Source organism: Metarhizium brunneum, chromosome 4 (assembly GCF_013426205.1).
Source record: "Metarhizium brunneum chromosome 4, complete sequence".
NCBI lineage: Eukaryota > Fungi > Ascomycota > Sordariomycetes > Hypocreales > Clavicipitaceae > Metarhizium > Metarhizium brunneum.
In genome coordinates this window covers 277,030-294,998 of record NC_089425.1, presented here as the reverse complement: position 1 = coordinate 294,998, position 17,969 = coordinate 277,030, and the positions used below count along the sequence as shown (strand labels likewise).

Here is a 17,969-nt window from a genome sequence, read left to right as displayed (position 1 = left end):
CCACATACCAGGATGCATTAACCTTGATCCTTGGAAACAGACGAGAGGAACCAGCGCCTGTGCAAAGTCGCAGCTCTGGCCTCCTTCCAAGTCGCCGGATCCGACGAACCTCCCTCCGCAACGGATGCAGACGCACCACGATGCTCCCCAAGTCAGGTTACATGATACGCGTGTATTGACGATCCTTACTCTTACCGGTTCCATGATTACCAGCCTCCCCTCTGATGAGCACGACGTTCTCGTGTTTGCAGCTGAGTCGTCCCGAGTCCCGACAACGGGGGTATTGGACTTTTTGCACCGTGAAGCAAAAAAAAAAAAATGCACCCAGAAACAGATGAAAAGAGTCTTACCGTGTGTTCACATTGTACTTGCCTTAATGGGCAGGTAGCGCTTGAGTTCTTGAGAAAAAGCAACAATACATGGGTTAACCTCTCGTGGTCTCTTTGTCCAGAACTATAAAGAGGAAGGCTTCTGCTTACCATTCGAGGAACTATTCATCCACATCAACCCTTCTCTTCTTGCAATATTTCCCTTCAACTTACACTGATCTGTGATCATGTTTCCAAGTCTCTTGTTGCTCAACCTATTGCCTCTGGCCCTCGCGGCTCCAGCCAAGCGAGCTGAGCCGGCACCACTCCTTGTCCCACGAGGTGACACTATCCCCGACAAGTATATTGTCAAGTACAAAGAGACTTTTGATTTCTCAACTGCCGACAGCACCATCAAGGAATATCATGCCAAGGCGGAGAAAACGTACTCTCACATCTTCAACGGATTCGCTGGCGCGTTGAACGCGACGGCCATTGAGACGCTCCGTAATCATTCTGCTGTAAGCTTGACTGCACAAGCTGCACCTGAATCTTTTCTAACGCCTGACATAGGTTGATTTTATTGAAAACGATGCGACTGTCAAGATTAGCGCATTTGCCGAACAGTCGGGCGCCCCTTGGGGTCTGTCTCGCATTTCGCACCGACGGCCCGGAGGAAGTAGCTACGCCTATGATGACAGTGCCGGTGAAGGCACATGCGCGTATGTTATCGATACTGGAGTCGAGGCTTCGCATCCAGTATGTATGAGACATGCCTTCGGCTATGGAGGCAAATATGGCGCATTTATCCGATGCAACTAACTCGCAAGTGTAGGAATTCGAACGTCGAGCCCTGTTTCTTAAGTCTTTTGTTGCCGGAGAGAACTCTGATCGCAACGGTCATGGCACCCACGTGGCTGGAACCATTGGCAGTAAAAGCTATGGCGTGGCTAAGAAAACCACCATCATTGGAATCAAGGTTCTGAGTGACCAAGGCAGCGGCGATTACTCTGGCATTCTTGCCGGTATGGACCATGCTATCGAAGACTCTCGAACACGAAGCTGCCCCAAGGGCGTCGTCGCCAACATGAGCTTGGGAGGCGGCTATTCAGCTGCCATCAACCAGGCTGCTGCAAAGATGATCCAGTCTGGTGTATTCCTTGCTGTTGCGGCAGGAAACGACGCGAAGGATGCCTCCCAAACGTCCCCTGCCTCTGAGCCTAGTGTATGCACTGTAGGAGCAACGGATTCTTCTGATAGACTTTCCTCCTTTTCAAACTACGGGGCTGCTGTTGACATTCTTGCCCCTGGAAGCAATATCCTGTCAACTTGGATAAATGGCGCTACTGTGAGTTATACTACCCAATCGTTGAGAATGGCCAACCCTAATCTCTCGCTAGAACTCCATCTCTGGTACTTCCATGGCCACGCCACATATTGTTGGTCTTGGTGCCTACTTGGCTTCTTTGGAAGGCTTCCCCGGTGCTCAGGCTCTTTGCGAAAGAATTCGCTCTCTAGCTACAAAAAATACTATTAGCAGTGTCCCATCAGGAACTGTCAATTTGCTTGCTTTCAACGGCAATCCATCTGGATAATGGGCTGGTCCTCAAGTCTAGTGGAAACACTTGATAACGCAACAAACCAAATGGCACTGTGTGCAATTGCAAATAGTCTAATTCTCTGTAAATATACATCAACCTTACCATATCATATGAGTCACCAGGCTACCCTGAGTTCATGACCATTATTAGGTCCCGTATTTTGTGGCGAGGGCGTTATTCGATCCTTGAGCTCGTAGCAACTTCAGTGACCAACGCCCACCCAGTATACATTCGTGGAAAAGACGAATGCGTGTGTGTATGGGGACCAAGTACAACACTTGGACTTTAACTGACAGCCAGGGACATGGGGTTGTCTTGCTTGGAGACTTGATGTAAGCTTGTTTCTGGGAAGGAATTCCTGACAAGGCATACGTCGAGAACGGCGCAGAGATGAACATCAGAATATAGGAAATCCGGACGGTTCGAGCTTCAGCAACAAGGCTTGGTATTTGTTATCTTTGTTGTTGCGATTTTGTAGCCAGGAAATCAGACGCTCATTTATATTTTGAAGCGCCTTTTATCCAAGCTAAGAACTCTGGCCGAAATGATTGTGCACCGTGCCGGCAATATAGCAAGCTATGCTGTTTGCAACATGCTCACCAGGCAGAGACTGACCACTTGACTACTAGCGATAACGGGACATGCAATTGCGTTTCCACTTTCAGAACAGCCAATAGCGGATGTCCTGCGCCCGCATAGTGTCTCTTACTATTGATGGTTATATTGTCTCTATGGTAGAGTCTACTTCGAAGCTCAAATTATGTTGTCTAAGGTGGAAGACAAAGCGTCGGAACGCATGCCTCCGCTTCTCCGTATGGCGGGCGACCTCAAACCAACCCTCAATTGAATGTGATCTGAAATCATGCCCAGTGTCGTATTGGCTGGCCGTGTGTGGCATGATTCTGCATGTTGACAGCAATATTGCGTTGCTTACGGAGTACAATGCATGTGATGGCTGGGGTGAGTCGTGTTACCGAGCCCGAGTCAGGACGTCTTGGTAACACTGCTTGTCCCAAAAAAGGTAGATGGTAGCTTGCAGTTTTACGGAGTAGTTTCCGTGACGTTGACCGGTCAATTTGTTACTAGATAAATACAGCCACTGTGTTGCACAGAAAGGAGATGCTCTACAAGTTGTGATCTATCGGGTTCCACATGTAGGCGGTATTCCAATTAGTCGAATCAACGGGAGGTGAATGGGTTTTATTGCATGCGTGTCGTCATATTTCAGAGAGTAATATCTCTCCTGTTGCAAGACATGAAGTTGGAATGGTTGCATTCAAGGAGGCTGAGTCTTGGCTTCTTAGTAATACTGACCACGCCTGGCGTAGGATAGAGACTAGTGCGTACATACAATTGGTGTATAACAAAGCAAAAATCATGTCATTTCGAAAGCCGGGAATCTGTAGCTCGTGGAGTACGGCATGCGGCATAATTTGTCAAGCTTGACACGAGCCGCGAAAGGCGAGTTGTGGACTGCAGCTTCATCCATCCTTGGCGTGTACGGAGCAGGGCGCACCACTTTCTGTGCCAGCAATGGTGCAGTTAATACGCCTGTCAGTGTAGCTGTATGGGTAGGCCAGGTGTTATCTCTGCAGATTGGTACGCCCTGCTTGGGCTCATCGTGGTGTCCTGCCGTCGACCGGAGGAAAAGGCGCAGGTTGAACAGGGACTTGAATGCACCCTGTGGCTGCCTAAACAGCTCACGGCATATGTCAAAGTGTTTGAAAGTTTACAATTGGCCGGTATGTATGGGGTAATAAAAGGATCATATCAATCATTGGATGGCACAAAGGTTCGCGTAACATCATGTACGCGACCCCTCTCAGTCAATGTTGACCCCGTCTGGGGAGGCCGGATATATCCCGATATGGCTTAAGGCGGCCAGATGTCAGTATCGCGGCAGAACAAGACGTGGTTTATGTCACAAGTGACCAATCGTGTAATCGGCAGATGCATATTTGTGGCCCGGCGACCGACCGCGGAATGAGGCTGGCTGCAGCGAGAGTCCGGTGTAAGAAAATGACCAACAAATATTGCATATGTGACATGTATGGTGAGATCATCGTATGACTGTACAATACAAATCGACAACCTTGCTGGGGCTGTGACGGCAAATCGTGCCAATCACTGAGACTTGAACACGAGCGTCTAGAGATATAAATACCGCGAGCCTGCGCTGTTGTTTGGGAAGAAACCCAGCATCTTATCGCCTCACAGACATTGCACTGCCGTCTACATACCACAAATTCAACTCTGCGTTTACCACTCCTCAGCCCTTGATTCTACCCTTCACAATGCTCGGCTTCGCCAAAACCCTTCTTCTTGCTACCCAGCTGGCATGTCTTGCCAGCGCGTCGGTTGGTGTTCCCCCAAAGCAACCCGAATACATTCAGCCAAAGAAGCCAAGCTGAACTAACTAATTAAAAGCCCACTCTCAACAATAACAAAGAGATTACGGGCAATTGGCCCATGTGTGTCCCAGCACCAACAAAAGTTTCAATCAAGCGAACGCCGACTGAGAAGCGAGCCGACAGTAAGTTCATCGACGCTTTCCTCAAAACAGACAACATTGAAGAAAACATACTGATTTACACTCTCGTAGGCGTGAAGACTCCGTTGCCCACCCAGCCAGGCATGGTTGACAACTGCGACACGTTTTGCTATGTACAAAAAGACAACACATGCGTGCAGATTGCTGAGAGCAATCACATTACCACTAATCAATTCACTCAATGGAACAAAGGCGCTGGTCCGGATTGCCTCACTCTCTGGGCATACACGTATGTTTGCGTGGGCGTTATGAAGTCGTAACGGCGAGCAACGTCATTTGTTTGTTCCGCCCAATTGGATGATCCGTTGAGACCGGAAGGGTATTCTTTTCAGATCACTTTCGTTAATGCTATGTCAGCACTTCTTGAAACCCATTAGGCAGATGAATTGGAAAATACCTCACTTGCGATGAGTGGAGGTAGTGTGTAGCAAAATCTCTTTTCCCGCATGGAAACTTGTGAATTGACACGTGTGAATCGCTTGAGCAAATCTTTCGGATCCCTGATGACGGGAAGTCACAGCCTTGGTGCCTGGTATTTAAGACTACATCTTGTATGCTTTTGGAAGTGAGCAGAGATGACTGTCAGCTTATCCACATTCGTCATCAAATGAGTCCAAGATCATCGGCTTCACGTCTACCAGCGCGGTGCTGCGTCGCCTGTGGCAAGAGTAGAATATCACAAGGTAGACAAGCAAAGTAGTAATGCGTCGGAGGATGTCGTCTGAAGTGTGAAAATTGTTGAGAACCTTGTTAATAATACTCAACTCTGGTTGATTTTTCCTTGACGTGCTAACTGCTGGATTTATATCTTGGCTTTATCACTCTCCACACAGTAACCAACGAGGCATAAGCATTTCCATAGCCATATCACGTCGTTAATTGCTCATACATTTGCATCAACTAAGATACCATGACCAGTAGTGGGATATCGACGACAGCCTCAACGTTGTGAAATCTATTCATTGCTCAGCCACGGGTCCTATATAAGAAAATATCATTTAAAGTACAAGTTACGGTATATCTCCGCAATTCCGCGTGCTTGTTTCCAGGTCTACGATGCAAATAGTTCCGGATTTACTGGTACCTACTGTACCGCGCATTCGGTCAAGGGTGTCCAAACGAGACTACATATTCGCAGTGAGCCGGCCGAGACTGCTTAGACGCAACTTGGCGATTCAGAAATTGTTCTTCGATTTAAGTCACAGATACATCTGTATGCAACAATTTATCGTTTGGCAGGTGCCGTTGCCTGTTTTTCCCAGCACCCGTACCAGTGTTGACCGTCGTCGAACTATGGAATAATTCATGCGGCCTCAAATAACTCGAGACGCGACGTTAGATTTTTTAATTTGCGCTTTCATGTTAAAAAACCTCAACACTAGCATCCGATTTATTCATAACGGCTAGCGTTTGCGCACCATTATATGCCACATTTGAGCCGCGACTGGAGCCACGACTGCGAAAGCCACGGGATTCTCAAACTTGAATGAAATTGTACGGCTTGTTCTTCTTGCTCTAGAAGTGTCCATCTCTATACAGTGGCAAGTTACACTGTTTATAACCTGAAAAGAAAAGAATTGGCCTTTTGTGGGTATCCATGATTATATTTAACATTCAACATAGTCTTCCTGTACAAAGAACGAGCAGCACTTTATACTCGTCGAGCCCTATGTATCGTCGAGTTATGAATCAAGGACGGTAGACTAGAAAGCCCGAGAGCTTATGACCCCCTTCACTCAGTCGGGCATTTCGTCTGCAACTTGCTTGTACTGGGCCAAGAGGAGCATCGACCCCTCTATCGCCTGATGCTTGGAAATATGCTATTTGATCAAAAGTTGGGAAACCAGAATCATTATGGGCTTGTATTTATGATATATGGTGTGTATCTACGGATCGAGTGTAATAGTACATGCTTTTAATAAGCTTCTGATACAGTGCTTTTAGTAATGTCGTAGGGTTCAGACCCGAGTTTAGCTCGCAAAATGGCAGCGAAAAGAATCAGAGCAACATATTATCGCATTTAGCTACCTTATTTCTATCTATTAGGTACTATTACTCGAGGCTATAGATCGCCCGAACATTTGCTCCCCTACCTGACCTGACCCAGCTCTTGCTACAGGGTATAATGCAATGTATTACAGCTTAACATTGCACCAGACATCATCAGGGCCATGTAAGTCGTATAAGGACGAAATAAACAGGCATGATATTCTGGCTCTCAACATTGACTGAAGCTTTTAAAAGTGAATTAAACTCCTCCAAGTGGTGGCAGGTAGGTTTGCAAAAGGTTCGGGGGTTCAAAACCGAGAATCTCTCTACCGCAAGTTGCCACGAGACAGGCGACCCTGGTGATGCAGTCGAAGGTTTCGCGTGCGCAACCCATGTATTTTCTGACGAATGTGTAGCCAGTATTACCCTCATCGGCAAGGTTGTGCAATAATTTCAACTGGAGACGTACGCCTCTACGGCCCGACTGTTAAAGTCATCGAGCGAGCAGCTTGAAGCAAACTCCGAGCGGCAGTGACCACAGTGGCGAAGCTGGCATTGCCGCCTTGCAAACCACCGCAGTAGTCTGTTCTACCACCATTTCCTCGAAATAATTGTAGTAGTCTTCTCATAGAGGGCTTAATCTGAGCTCAGAAACGTGGCGCATCCGAGCAAAAAGTCCAAGGTCAAATAATGCCCCGTTACGACCCCCCTAAATTTTCACGCCCCAAAATAGAAAGATGTCAGGACGCGTCCTTATCAATGGCGGTAATCTTGATCATCTGGTCGGCGGCATGTTTCCCAAGCGCCGCAAGGGATCCCATCGCAAGCATCTCCAGCACACTGATGTCAAAGGAGAAGACCTGCTTCCACCAGGCCTTGAGCTCGAGTGCCACAAGCGAGTCGAGACCCAGGTCGACCAAGGGCAAGGCTATGTTGAGGTCCTCCTGTGGCTTGAGCAGCAGGTGAAACAGTTTCTTGCCAATCTCAACGGCGAACAGGTTAGCTGTCTCCGGCGAGCTGAGGACAGAAGGGTCGGCCCTGGCACCAGCCAGGAACGATTTGAGACCATCGTTGGACGCGGCGGCTTCAGCACCAGCGGCAGCGGCGTTGTGGTACACCGCCATGCGACGGTCTCTTTTCCACACGGAGCGGTTGTTGGGACTACTCAGCGGTATCGACGAGTCCAGGCCAAGGACAAACGTGTTGGCCTCGACAAAGGCCGAGTGGAAGCCTGGACTATTTCCTTGCCCCGTCGGCCGAGCATGGGCAAACATTGCCAAGACCATGGCGTCCAAGAGTTCCTGCTCTGTGACGCCCTTGAAGCCGGTTGCTTTCATGGTGCTCATTAATCCTTGGCGCTCGGTAATGACTCCAATGTCTTCGACGGCTCCGACGTCGACGACCGAGGCTGCCAAGCCCAAGCCCTTGCGGTACTGGGCAAACGCATCAAGAAAGGTGTTGGCGCTGGCATAGTTGGCCTGGCCTGACTGGCCGATGATTCCCGAAACGGAGCTGAAGAGGACAAAAAAGTCCAAGTCTGTACCAGCGGACAGGGAGGCACGGTGTAGGTTCCATGTGCCCTCGACCTTGGGGGCTGTCGCACCCGTCCACTCCTCAAAGGTCATTTTGGTAAAGTTTTGGTCATAGAGCACCATGGACATCTGGATGATGCCTCGAAGGGCATGTGTGGCCGCCTTGACAGCCTTCTCGACGTCCTCGAGCTTGGTCACGTCTCCCTGGATGAGCTTGACGTTGCAGCCCATACTCTTGAGCTCGGCCACGAAGAGGTCGTGCTTGGTGTCCCCTCCAGCGCTTCGTGATAGATAAATCAATTCGCGGGCGCCGTGCTCGGCCATCCAGACGGAAATGGCGCGGCCGAGACCCCCGAGACCCCCGACAAGAAGGTAGGAACCAGATCCGTCAAATGTGATGGGTCGGGCCATCTTGACAGTCTCAAACTGGGTATCCGGGTGTTCTGGGTTGTGAGAGATGGAAATGCCAATTCGTCCAATGTGAAACCCCTTTTGCATGTACCGGAACGCGTCCTGTGTTTGACTGGCTGGGAAAGATTTGACGGGTCGAACGGGGGTGACAAGACCCTTGGCACACCAGTCGAAGGCGTCCAGCATGTGTCTATATAGAAGTTCATTGTGTTAGAAAAGCGGTCTCTTGTGTCAAGAGTGGATTTGGACAAGGACAGCCTTTGGAGAAGGATCTCGAGGTGGTTACATTGTGCTCAACTCACTTTCTCAGAATCCACGGCTTCGACCAGACGCGGTCAATGTCAATACAGCAGTAGCTGCGGTTCTTCAAAAAGGGCTCCATGTCGAGTTTCCCACGGCCGATCAGATCTCGCTTTCCAATCTCAACCAAGGTACCGAACTCGGCGACGCATGTCCACGTTGCGTGCAAGAGCTCGCCGGAAAGGGAGTTGAGGATGACGTCCATGCCTTGGCCACCAGTCTCCCGCATAACGTCACCAACAAAGGACTTGTCACGGGAGTAGAAAATGCGATTCCGGGGGATGTTGAAGTTGTTCATCAGGAACTCGACCTTGTCTTCTCTGCCGACGGAACAGTACACTTCAGCGCCGACCATCTGGGAAATCTGCACAGCGGCCAGACCAACGCCACCACATGCGCTGTGAATCAAGACGGTCTATGTATATATCAGCATAGGGGGACATCTTAGCCGCCGGCCGTGACTACGTACCTGACCCCTGGAAAGACGTGCAGTAGCGAACAAGCCGTGGATAGCCGTAATATATGGCATGATCATGCACGCGGCCTCATCAAAGGTGATGTTGTCGGGGACATGAGTACAACTATAGTCCGGAGTGACAATATAAGTCCCAAAGGCCTGCTTCTTTAAGCAGCAGATGCGATCGCCGACCTTGAGCTGGTTGGGGTCCACGTCCTTTCCGACCCGTGTAATGATGCCTGCTGCTTCGAATCCAAACTGGCGCACTGGAAGTTCCACGATGCCAAGGGCCACGAGGATGTCCTTGCGATCGAGTCAGATAGTACGACAAAGCTGGCATAGAGTCGACTTACCCGAAAGTTCAAGCCTACAGAGTGCACCTGGACCTCTACATCGCCCGGCTTCAGCTCGGCCTCGCGCGGCTGTTGCACCCAACGCAGACTGTTGACCAGGCCAGGCGTCCCGATGTCAAGGGAAGCCTTTCCAGCGGGCTCCGACACCAGGAGTTCGTCACGCAGCGCGAATTTATGGAAGCGCCCAACCTGGACCTGGCCGTCGATAATGGCCCATTCAAAGTCGGACTTGACGGCGTCGTCGGCGTCGTCGTCGCGATTCTCGAATTTGGCCAGGACCCGGGGGATCATGTCCATTGACTGGGCATTGTCGAAGCTGTCCACCTCGCACGTGGCAAAGTCGGCAATCATCTCGGAGCGGACACATCGAGCGAGACCCAAGACTTGGGCGTACCGGGGATCACGGCATCCCCGCTGGCTGAGAGCCGTGATCCAGAGAACGCCGGCGCCGCCGAGGGCGAGGAGGAAGTCTTTGAGGAGCTGATAGCGGGGCTCGCTGAGATTCTCAAAGAAGGGTTTGTCTAGGTCCAGGCAGGAGAGGACATCCTGTCCGACTGGCGGAGAGCCATCCAACCTGCAACTTGTCACGGCGTAACCGTCATCTTCTAGTCGGCTGAGCATCCGCCGAGTGGCAGCTCCATTCTCGTCATCGACAAGAACAGTGACTCGTCTAGGGGCAGTCTCCCGGGGCAAGTCATGTCTTGCTACTATGGTCGCAGTGAGTTGGTGAGGCTGTTCGGCATCCAGAACCGTGGCTTCGATGCTGCCGAGCCCTGCCGCCGCAAGCTTCGACTGCCATACTTCGGGACTGAGCACGGCTGCTTCGTCAGACCCGTCAGCGGTGCCTTGCCACCACGTCGGGAGGACTCCGAGAACATAGGTGGCCCATTTGGACGACGGGCAAGTCTCCTGTATAAGCAGTCGGCCGTTGGGACTCAGGAGTCTCTTAATGTTGCCCAGGCTCTGCTGCGGGTCCCTGGTGGCCCCAATGACGTTGGACGCGATGATGAGGTCGTATTGGTGTCCCTCGAAGCCCTGATGCGCGGGATCTTGGCCGATATCCAGAGTGGTGTATTCCATATTGGGGAGCAGCATCGGCTGGTCCTTGCTGGAGACAAAGCCTGGCGAGCTCAAGGTATACTGGGAGCAGAGCACTTGGCCATCGGGGCGTGTGAGGTCCTCGGCAATGCCACTGGCTGCCGATGAGCTTCTGTCGCCGCCAATCTCGAGGATGCGCAAGTTGGGTTTGGAGTGTGCTAGATGCTGAATAAGTGGGCCATAGTCAATGGATTTGTGCACGAACTTCAAGACACTAGGTAGTGTCTCCTCCGGGAGAATATCTTCGAGTGTCTGTCCTGAAAGCAACAGATCCATATTCGTCCAGATCTCGCGGATGGCATTAGAGACGGGCGACATTGGAGTGTCAGCAAGACGGTTTGAGAGAGCGTGGATGCGGGCCGAGATGTTCTCGTTGTCCAGATTGCTCACGACAGACGCTAGGTTGACGACGACCACCTTGGAAGCGGACGTGATCCAGGACGTATACTTGAGCATATGAGGAGCGAGGACCACCGGTTTAGACGTCGAGTAAAGCCGGCGCTTCGAGGAAAGCAAGCAGAGTTGCCCGAGCTCCTCGAGGAGATGCAAGTATTCAGAGCGGCCTGCTGGTGCGATGAGGAGCTCGCCAACATTCATAAAGTCAATATCGGCGCTCCACTCGTACCTTGCGGCCGCGTGTGTGTCGGGGACCTGGTTTGAAATGGAGTCGGCCGCAAGTGACATTTTGATATTCTCAGCCTCGACGACGACGACGCCGCCCGCCGTGCAACGGCCTCCTCCCACTACGGAATGGTTGCTTGACAGCCTCGCACTAACACTGGTGACCATGTCCGACGAGCAACGGTAGACGCTGAGCCTGTCCATGCTGGTAGGAAGCCAAGTCTTGGTCTTTCGCATCTGGCCATTGGTGGCGGCGGCACCTAGGATCTGGATGGTCGCGTCGAGAACGGTGGGATGGATGTGGTAGTTGGCCTCATCGCCCTGCCTGCCGTTGACAACATTTCCAATGGCCCGGTTGTCCTCTGGACGCGTTGAAGTCTCAATGGTGGCAAGTGTTTGGAAACAAGGGCCAAGGTCAAGACCGCCCTTGCTCATGTTGCTGTACCACTTGGCCGTGTTCACCTTGCGAGGAAGGGGTTCGGGATCCTGTCCCGGTCTTGGGTCAGACGTGAGCGCCATGACTTCGCCCGTGCAGTGTTTTGTCCAGATGTCACCGTTGTACGAGGCCATCGTGAATTCCCACCAGGAGCTGTTCAGGGCCGTTGTGAGGCTCTTTGGCCGGAACGTGGTTATCATCTCCGTGGGCTTGCCCTTAGGGAGTACCAGTGCTGTGCTGACAAGTACATTTTGAATGCTGAACCCGTCGTTGATGCCCGTCGTCTGCCTCACCGCCTCGCCAGCCATGGCAATGTAGCCGGCAAAGGGGAAAACGATATCGTCCCCGATCTTGTGGTCGTGGACCCAAGGCGTGTTGGATAGGTGAAACAGGTTGCGCCAGGCCGGCTCGAGCTCGGTGCTCTCGACGACTCGAAGGCCAAGGAGATCATGATAGGGGAATTTTCGGAAGCGCCAATCTTTGGACAGACGGGACTCGTACCAGCAGGTGTTCTCGTGGTTCCACGGGTACCTTGGGAGATCTGGTAGACAAGAACCCGTGGGGAACAAGACGTCGAGGTTGATGTTTACATTGAGTGAATGGAGTTTGCCGACGGCAGCCAGATAGGATCCAAGACAATCCTGGTTGCGGATTATGACTGACAAGTAAGGACAAGGTGAAGAGGTCTCAGTGAATATTTGTCTCAGAGGTCCCGCGAGGGCTGAGTGAGGGCCAATCTCGATAAAGACGGCATGCTTGCCAACCTCGTGATTCAGGAGGTTTGTGACGGCCTCACGGAACCGGACGGGGGATTCGAGGTTTGTCCGCCAATATGCCGACCCGAGATTGTGCTCTCCATCCAGCAGCTTTCCTGTCACACTAGAGAAGAAGAAGGCATTCGAAGGACCCTTTCCATTCACTTGGCCGCTAATCAACGAAGCGTAGTCGTCTCCAATCTCGGCCATGTGATGCGAGTGGTATGCTTTGTCTACCTGAAGAAGCCGAGCCAACACTTCTGGACGTGTCATTTGAATATCAGCCACCACAGCCTTGACCTTATCTGTGTCACCTGAAATTGTCACACTTTTGGGAGAGTTGTCACAGGCGATGACGACGTTGGGCACGAGGTGCTTCTCCGTATCTCGCCAACTCATTCCAATGGCCGCCATGGACCCTTTTCTCCTCTGCCTATTCGTCACGGCGCCACGGTGATGGGCTGCCATGATGGCTTCACTCGCTGTGAGCGCCCCCGAGGCGTAGGCGGCCGCAATCTCGCCGCTAGAATGGCCGACAACGGCACTCGGCACGATGCCCAGGGCCTTCAGGCAGTCGACCAAGGCGATCTGAATTGCCGTGCACAGGGGCTGGGAGATCTCGGCCGAAGATACGCGGCTCTTCTTGGCCGGCTTCTTGAGCTCCTCCTGGATTGAGTAGTGTGGCCTTTCTCCAGAAACGGCTTGGAGACACTGATCCAGGTGCTGAATGCTGGCCTTGAAGGTCTCGTTGGACTGCCATAGCTGTCGACCCATTTGGGGCCACTGCGCTCCCTGACCTGTAAAGACCATGACAATATTAGGCGGCTTCGTGCCGGGCTTGATGCTTGCGGGCGGCGAGACGGTTTCAATTGCGCCGCCGTTGGCAATAGCGAAGGCCCTGTGCGGCCCATGATCTCGCTTCCTAGCCAGAGTGTAGGCCAGGTCGGCGACCTTGGAGGGGTTCCTCTCAACCCAGTGCCGGTAGTTGTCAATCATCCTGGCGAGGGACTTGGCAGAACTGGCCGTGTATAAAAGGAGCTGAGGTTCTTCCGGCGTGGCGTGAATGACGGTTGCGGCGTTGTGCATGACGGCAGACTCGAGGATTATGTGGGCGTTGGAGCCACCCACGCCGAAGGAGTTCAGACTTACACGCTCGAGGCGATCTTGAGGCCAGGGAGTTGGCTCCAGGGGAACCGTGAGTTTGCCCTCTTTAAAGAGGATGTTGGGATTGGGAGCTGTGAACCGGATCTGGGGTGGTATTGTGCGGTGCTCAAGGGCTTTAACCATCTTGATCAGGGACACGAGACCCGAGGCGCCTTCTGTATGGCCTAGATTTGGCTTGACGGAACCAATATAAACTCCCCGCTCCCCGAAAACACGAGCCACGGCATTGGCCTCAATAGGATCGCCGATGGGCGTGCCGGTGCCGTGGCACTCAACCATAGCTGTTTCCCCAAAGTCGGTGATTCCTGCCATGGCGTACGCTCTTCTCATGAGGGTTTCCTGCGAGCTAGTGCTTGGATGTGATATCCCGGGCGTCTTGCCGTCCGAGTTATTCGTTACGGCCCGGATGACAGCCCGGACCGGGTTGCCGTCACGAATTGCGTCGGTCAATGGTTTAATGAAGACAGCAGTAACGGCTTCTCCCCGGGCATAGCCGTTAGCATCTGCAGAAAAGGTCTTGCACGAGCCATCCTTGGATAAAACGCCTTGCTCTGTTTCAGAAATGGTCATGGCCGGCGCCAGGATCAGATTAAGGCCGCCCACGATGGCAGCTTCGCAATCTCCACGGGCGATGGCCGCGCAGGCCTCGTTGATGCCGATGAGGGCAGAAGAACAAGCCGTACGAATTGTGACGCTGTTCCATGCGTTAGCTTTATAAATCGTTGTTAGGAGGGCGAATAGTACGACGTACCTGGGTCCCCTGATATCAAATTCATATGATAGCCGATTCGCGATGACAAAGTCCCCAGTACCAGTGATGCGATGCAAGCCGTATTGCTGCGGTTCCTTGGCGAACATCTCAGACCAGTCCTCTCCATAGTTTCCAATGTAGCATCCCACCGTCTTCCCCCTCCAGTCGGTCACCCCGGCATCTTCAAAGGCCTCTCTGGCAACCTCCAACATCAGCCGCTGTTGCGGGTCCGATCTTTCTAGCTCAGTTCGATTCAAGGGGAAGACAGATGTGTCCAGCGCCCCAAGGTCGACGCTATCGTCAAGAAAATGCCCGTATTCTGTAGCCACCGTTCCTGGCTTGGAAACGGCGGAGTGGAAGGCGGAGACGTTGTAGCGGGATTCAGGCACACGAGTCCGGGCATTCTTTTTTGCCAAAAGGAATTCCCATAACTCCTCAGCCGATGCTATTCCTCCTGGAAGGCGGCAAGCCATGCCACAGATGGCCATAAGAGTTTGACTCGGGTAGCCGAGCCCGTTTAGCGAGCCATTAATAGTACCGTTATCGTCTGCAGTGTGGCCGTTTATGGAATGGCCATTGAGGGTATGGCCATTGGTTATGTGACCGTTGGCTGTATGGCCGTTGGCGGTATGGCTGCCATGAGTTGCAGGGTGTTGAAGGGATGATTCGTTGGTTTCTCCATTCCCGACTGTAGCAGCTAAAGAACCCATATTGATCAAGTCTGCTCTTCGGCCGTTAGGTACTAATAGAGTCTTCGCGGTCGGCTCGGTGGGTTGGTCGGTTTGGCAGGGAATACGAACACAAGTATTTCCCGTAAAAATGGCTTTCGCTGGCAGAACGGCCTTTATGCCACCTGCCTCTGACTGGTATGGACAGTGGGAGGCAACAGATATTTGAACCCGCCTCTGTATTAGGCCGGCCTGCTGAGGACTCTCTATCTTCCTACCTTTTCATAGCCACAGCCATATTATGCCTATATATAGTAGCATCGGGCTATCAGCAGGTTCTCATCTACATCATACCCCGGAATGTACGTTCCATCTTATTGCGTGCGTGTTTCGACTTCGGGCCGCCACAAACGCAACATGTGGCGACTGCGCATCTTGCGCCATAGTTGGGCCATGGCCTTCACGAGGAGTTTATCTGCAGTCTAACCCGCCGGATTCCGATGCCGAGTGGTTCAAGAAATGAGACAAGCAGACGGGTTCCGTTTCCCGCGACCCCCCGGTGATTTTTGTGCGAGCTGAATGACCGAAAAGCGTCAATGCATTGGTCGTTGGTCGCGACTCTGCGCATGGGCGGCAGGGGATGCAGTCAGCACCATTACCCCGTGCATGGTACATACATGTACATATGTAAATGTGGTTGGTCCAGCCTGATGACTGTACAAGAGAGCCGTAATAATGGATTGAAACTGCGGTAGGTCCTCGCTGCGCTCCCTCGCCCACGATCATACCAAGATTTTCTCCTGTTCACCATATAGACTATCCGGACGGCGCGTCCATTTTCGCACCAAATCGTACCATTTGTCGGCCTCATATCATATTTGTCACTTCTTTACTCGCCTCCTCTTCCCTCGGCCTTCGATTTTGCATCTCTGCCTAGTCATCCCCAGCATGGTACCGGCACCGACAATGGATCAACAACCAGAACCGGACCACGGACAAAATATGAGGCGAAGGCGTAGTCGGCAGTCGTCTGCAGCGCCGTCCGTCCATTTAGAAGCGAATACAGCTCCTGCTTCACCTCAACGGGCAGGACGGCCGCTTTCCTTTTGGCTCGCCTTTTCCGGTCTCTGTATCAACACTTTTCTCTTCGCTCTCGACTCGTCCACTCTCTCCGTGGCTCTTCCAGTAAGTCGTCTCTCCCGGAGTATGCTCCATGGTTACCATGAATATCCGCTAATGGCATCCAAGGCCATTGCGCACGAGTTGCATGGCACAACTTTCGAGTCGTTCTGGGCTGGAATCGCGTACCTTCTTTGCGTGGTCATCACCCAGCCCCTGTACACCTCACTTTCCGACGTCTTCGGTCGCAAGCCTCTGCTCTATGTCGCCCTCCTGCTCTTCGCCATCGGCTCGCTCGTCTTCGGTCTTGCCAGGAACATGACGTATATCATTGTCGGCCGAGCGTTTCAGGGCTTTGGGGGCGGGGGGATGGATCTGCTAAGCGAGATCATCATAACGGATATAACGACACTGCAGGAGCGTGCCATGTTTCTCGGGCTCCTGGCTATTCCCATCGCCATTGGGACCATCATCGGTCCAACTATCGGCGCCGTCTTCAGCGAATTCATCTCTTGGCGATGGATCGGCTACGCAAACTTGCCCTTTGTCGGAGTCTCGTTCCCCATCACATTCTTTTTCCTTCGTCTCCGTACGGTCAACGACTCCCTCATGGACGATGTGAAGAGCCTGGATTGGGGGGGCATGGCTCTCTCCTTCACCGGAATGATTCTTTTCGTCCTACCTCTTAGTTGGGGCGGCGCCTTGTACTCGTGGGCCTCATGGCAGACACTTGTCCCGTTGATTATGGGAATCCTGATTCTGGTCGGTTACTTTGTCTACGAGTCACTACCCGCCGCTCCGATCATGCCCTATCGATTACTACAATCTACAACAGCCAAGGCGACACTGCTGGGGAACTTTATGCAAGGCTTCGTTCTCTTCCCGCTGCAACAGTACTTGCTGCTCTTGTTCCAGGCAGTCTACCTACTGAGCCAAATCGACACGGCCGTGGAGCTGCTCCCTACCAGCATCACATGCGTCTTGGCCGCCAGTGGTGTGGTCATCACCATAGGTCTCCTTAAATCGGGATATCTATGGAGTATCAGACTGTTCTGGGTTGTCCTCACAGTGGGCACCGGCCTTGTCGCCCTGTTAGATGAAGGCTCCCCCCGTGCTATGCGAATGGCCATCCCCATCATCTGGGGCGCGGGTATAGGCGCATTGTTGCGTCTCCTCCACCTTCCAATGCAAGCAAGTGTCGAAAACGTGGATGACACGGGGCTGGCCGTCGGGCTCGTCCTGTGGTTTCGCCTGGTGGGAGGCCTCCTCGGACTCGCCGTCTCATCCTCAATATTTATCAGTGTCTTTGCCAAGTCCATTGCCGGCGTTGACAACCTCCCCGAGTCTCTTGCTCCACTGAGAGAAGCGAGCCGGGCCATTAGCTTTATACCAACGCTGAGGGATCTGGGTCTTTCCCGGGACGTGTTGGGCCCAGTCTTGGGAGCTTACCACAAAGCTTTCCAGACAGTATTTTACGCAATGACTGCCTTTGGCGGTGTTGGTTTCATAAGCTCACTATTTACCAAGGAGCTCACTCTGCAGAAAAGCGACCTTGGCCGGCAGGCGTTTGAGGGACAGCAATTATTACCCTAAAAAATGACTGGACGTCCTAACGCGGTCTGGACACACTTGATTCGCCTTTGAATGTGGTTAACCATATTGTCTAACCAGACAAATCGTAAAAGACATGTTAATAGTACGGAATAATAACTACTGTCAAAGTCATGATACATGATACCGCTGTACAAAACCCTGTTGTGTAATCATTCGCAAGTGGACCGCAAACTGTGATGTATTACTTCTTGGCCCACATAATGTGTCCAAGTCAGTATTGGTAGACGTTGGGTTAGCCGTA

At 52.2% G+C, this 17,969-nt stretch overlaps 4 protein-coding genes across 4 annotated transcripts; 3 read left to right on the top strand and 1 right to left on the bottom strand.

Moving 5' to 3' along the window:
- Positions 1-556: 556 nt before the first annotated feature.
- On the top strand, positions 557-1,903 carry PR1_4 (Cuticle-degrading protease; the record flags this gene model as incomplete). Its single annotated transcript, XM_014685025.1, has 4 exons — positions 557-829; positions 882-1,067; positions 1,144-1,656; positions 1,709-1,903. The coding sequence occupies 4 exons, from the start codon at positions 557-559 to the stop codon at positions 1,901-1,903; spliced, it is 1,167 nt and encodes a 388-aa protein (XP_014540511.1).
- Positions 1,904-4,203: 2,300 nt separating this feature from the next.
- On the top strand, positions 4,204-4,720 carry G6M90_00g067530 (uncharacterized protein; the record flags this gene model as incomplete). Its single annotated transcript, XM_014685024.1, has 3 exons — positions 4,204-4,266; positions 4,337-4,442; positions 4,512-4,720. The coding sequence occupies 3 exons, from the start codon at positions 4,204-4,206 to the stop codon at positions 4,718-4,720; spliced, it is 378 nt and encodes a 125-aa protein (XP_014540510.1).
- A 2,469-nt stretch (positions 4,721-7,189) lies between these two features.
- On the bottom strand, positions 7,190-15,037 carry gloL_1 (Highly reducing polyketide synthase gloL; the record flags this gene model as incomplete). Its single annotated transcript, XM_014685023.1, has 5 exons — positions 7,190-8,582; positions 8,695-9,107; positions 9,162-9,452; positions 9,503-14,270; positions 14,328-15,037. The coding sequence occupies 5 exons, from the start codon at positions 15,035-15,037 to the stop codon at positions 7,190-7,192; spliced, it is 7,575 nt and encodes a 2,524-aa protein (XP_014540509.1).
- Positions 15,038-15,961: 924 nt separating this feature from the next.
- FUS6_2 (Efflux pump FUS6) lies at positions 15,962-17,707 on the top strand (the record flags this gene model as incomplete). Its single annotated transcript, XM_014685022.1, has 2 exons — positions 15,962-16,180; positions 16,244-17,707. 2 exons carry the CDS (start codon positions 15,962-15,964, stop codon positions 17,705-17,707), a joined length of 1,683 nt encoding a protein of 560 aa, XP_014540508.1.
- Positions 17,708-17,969: the final 262 nt, after the last annotated feature.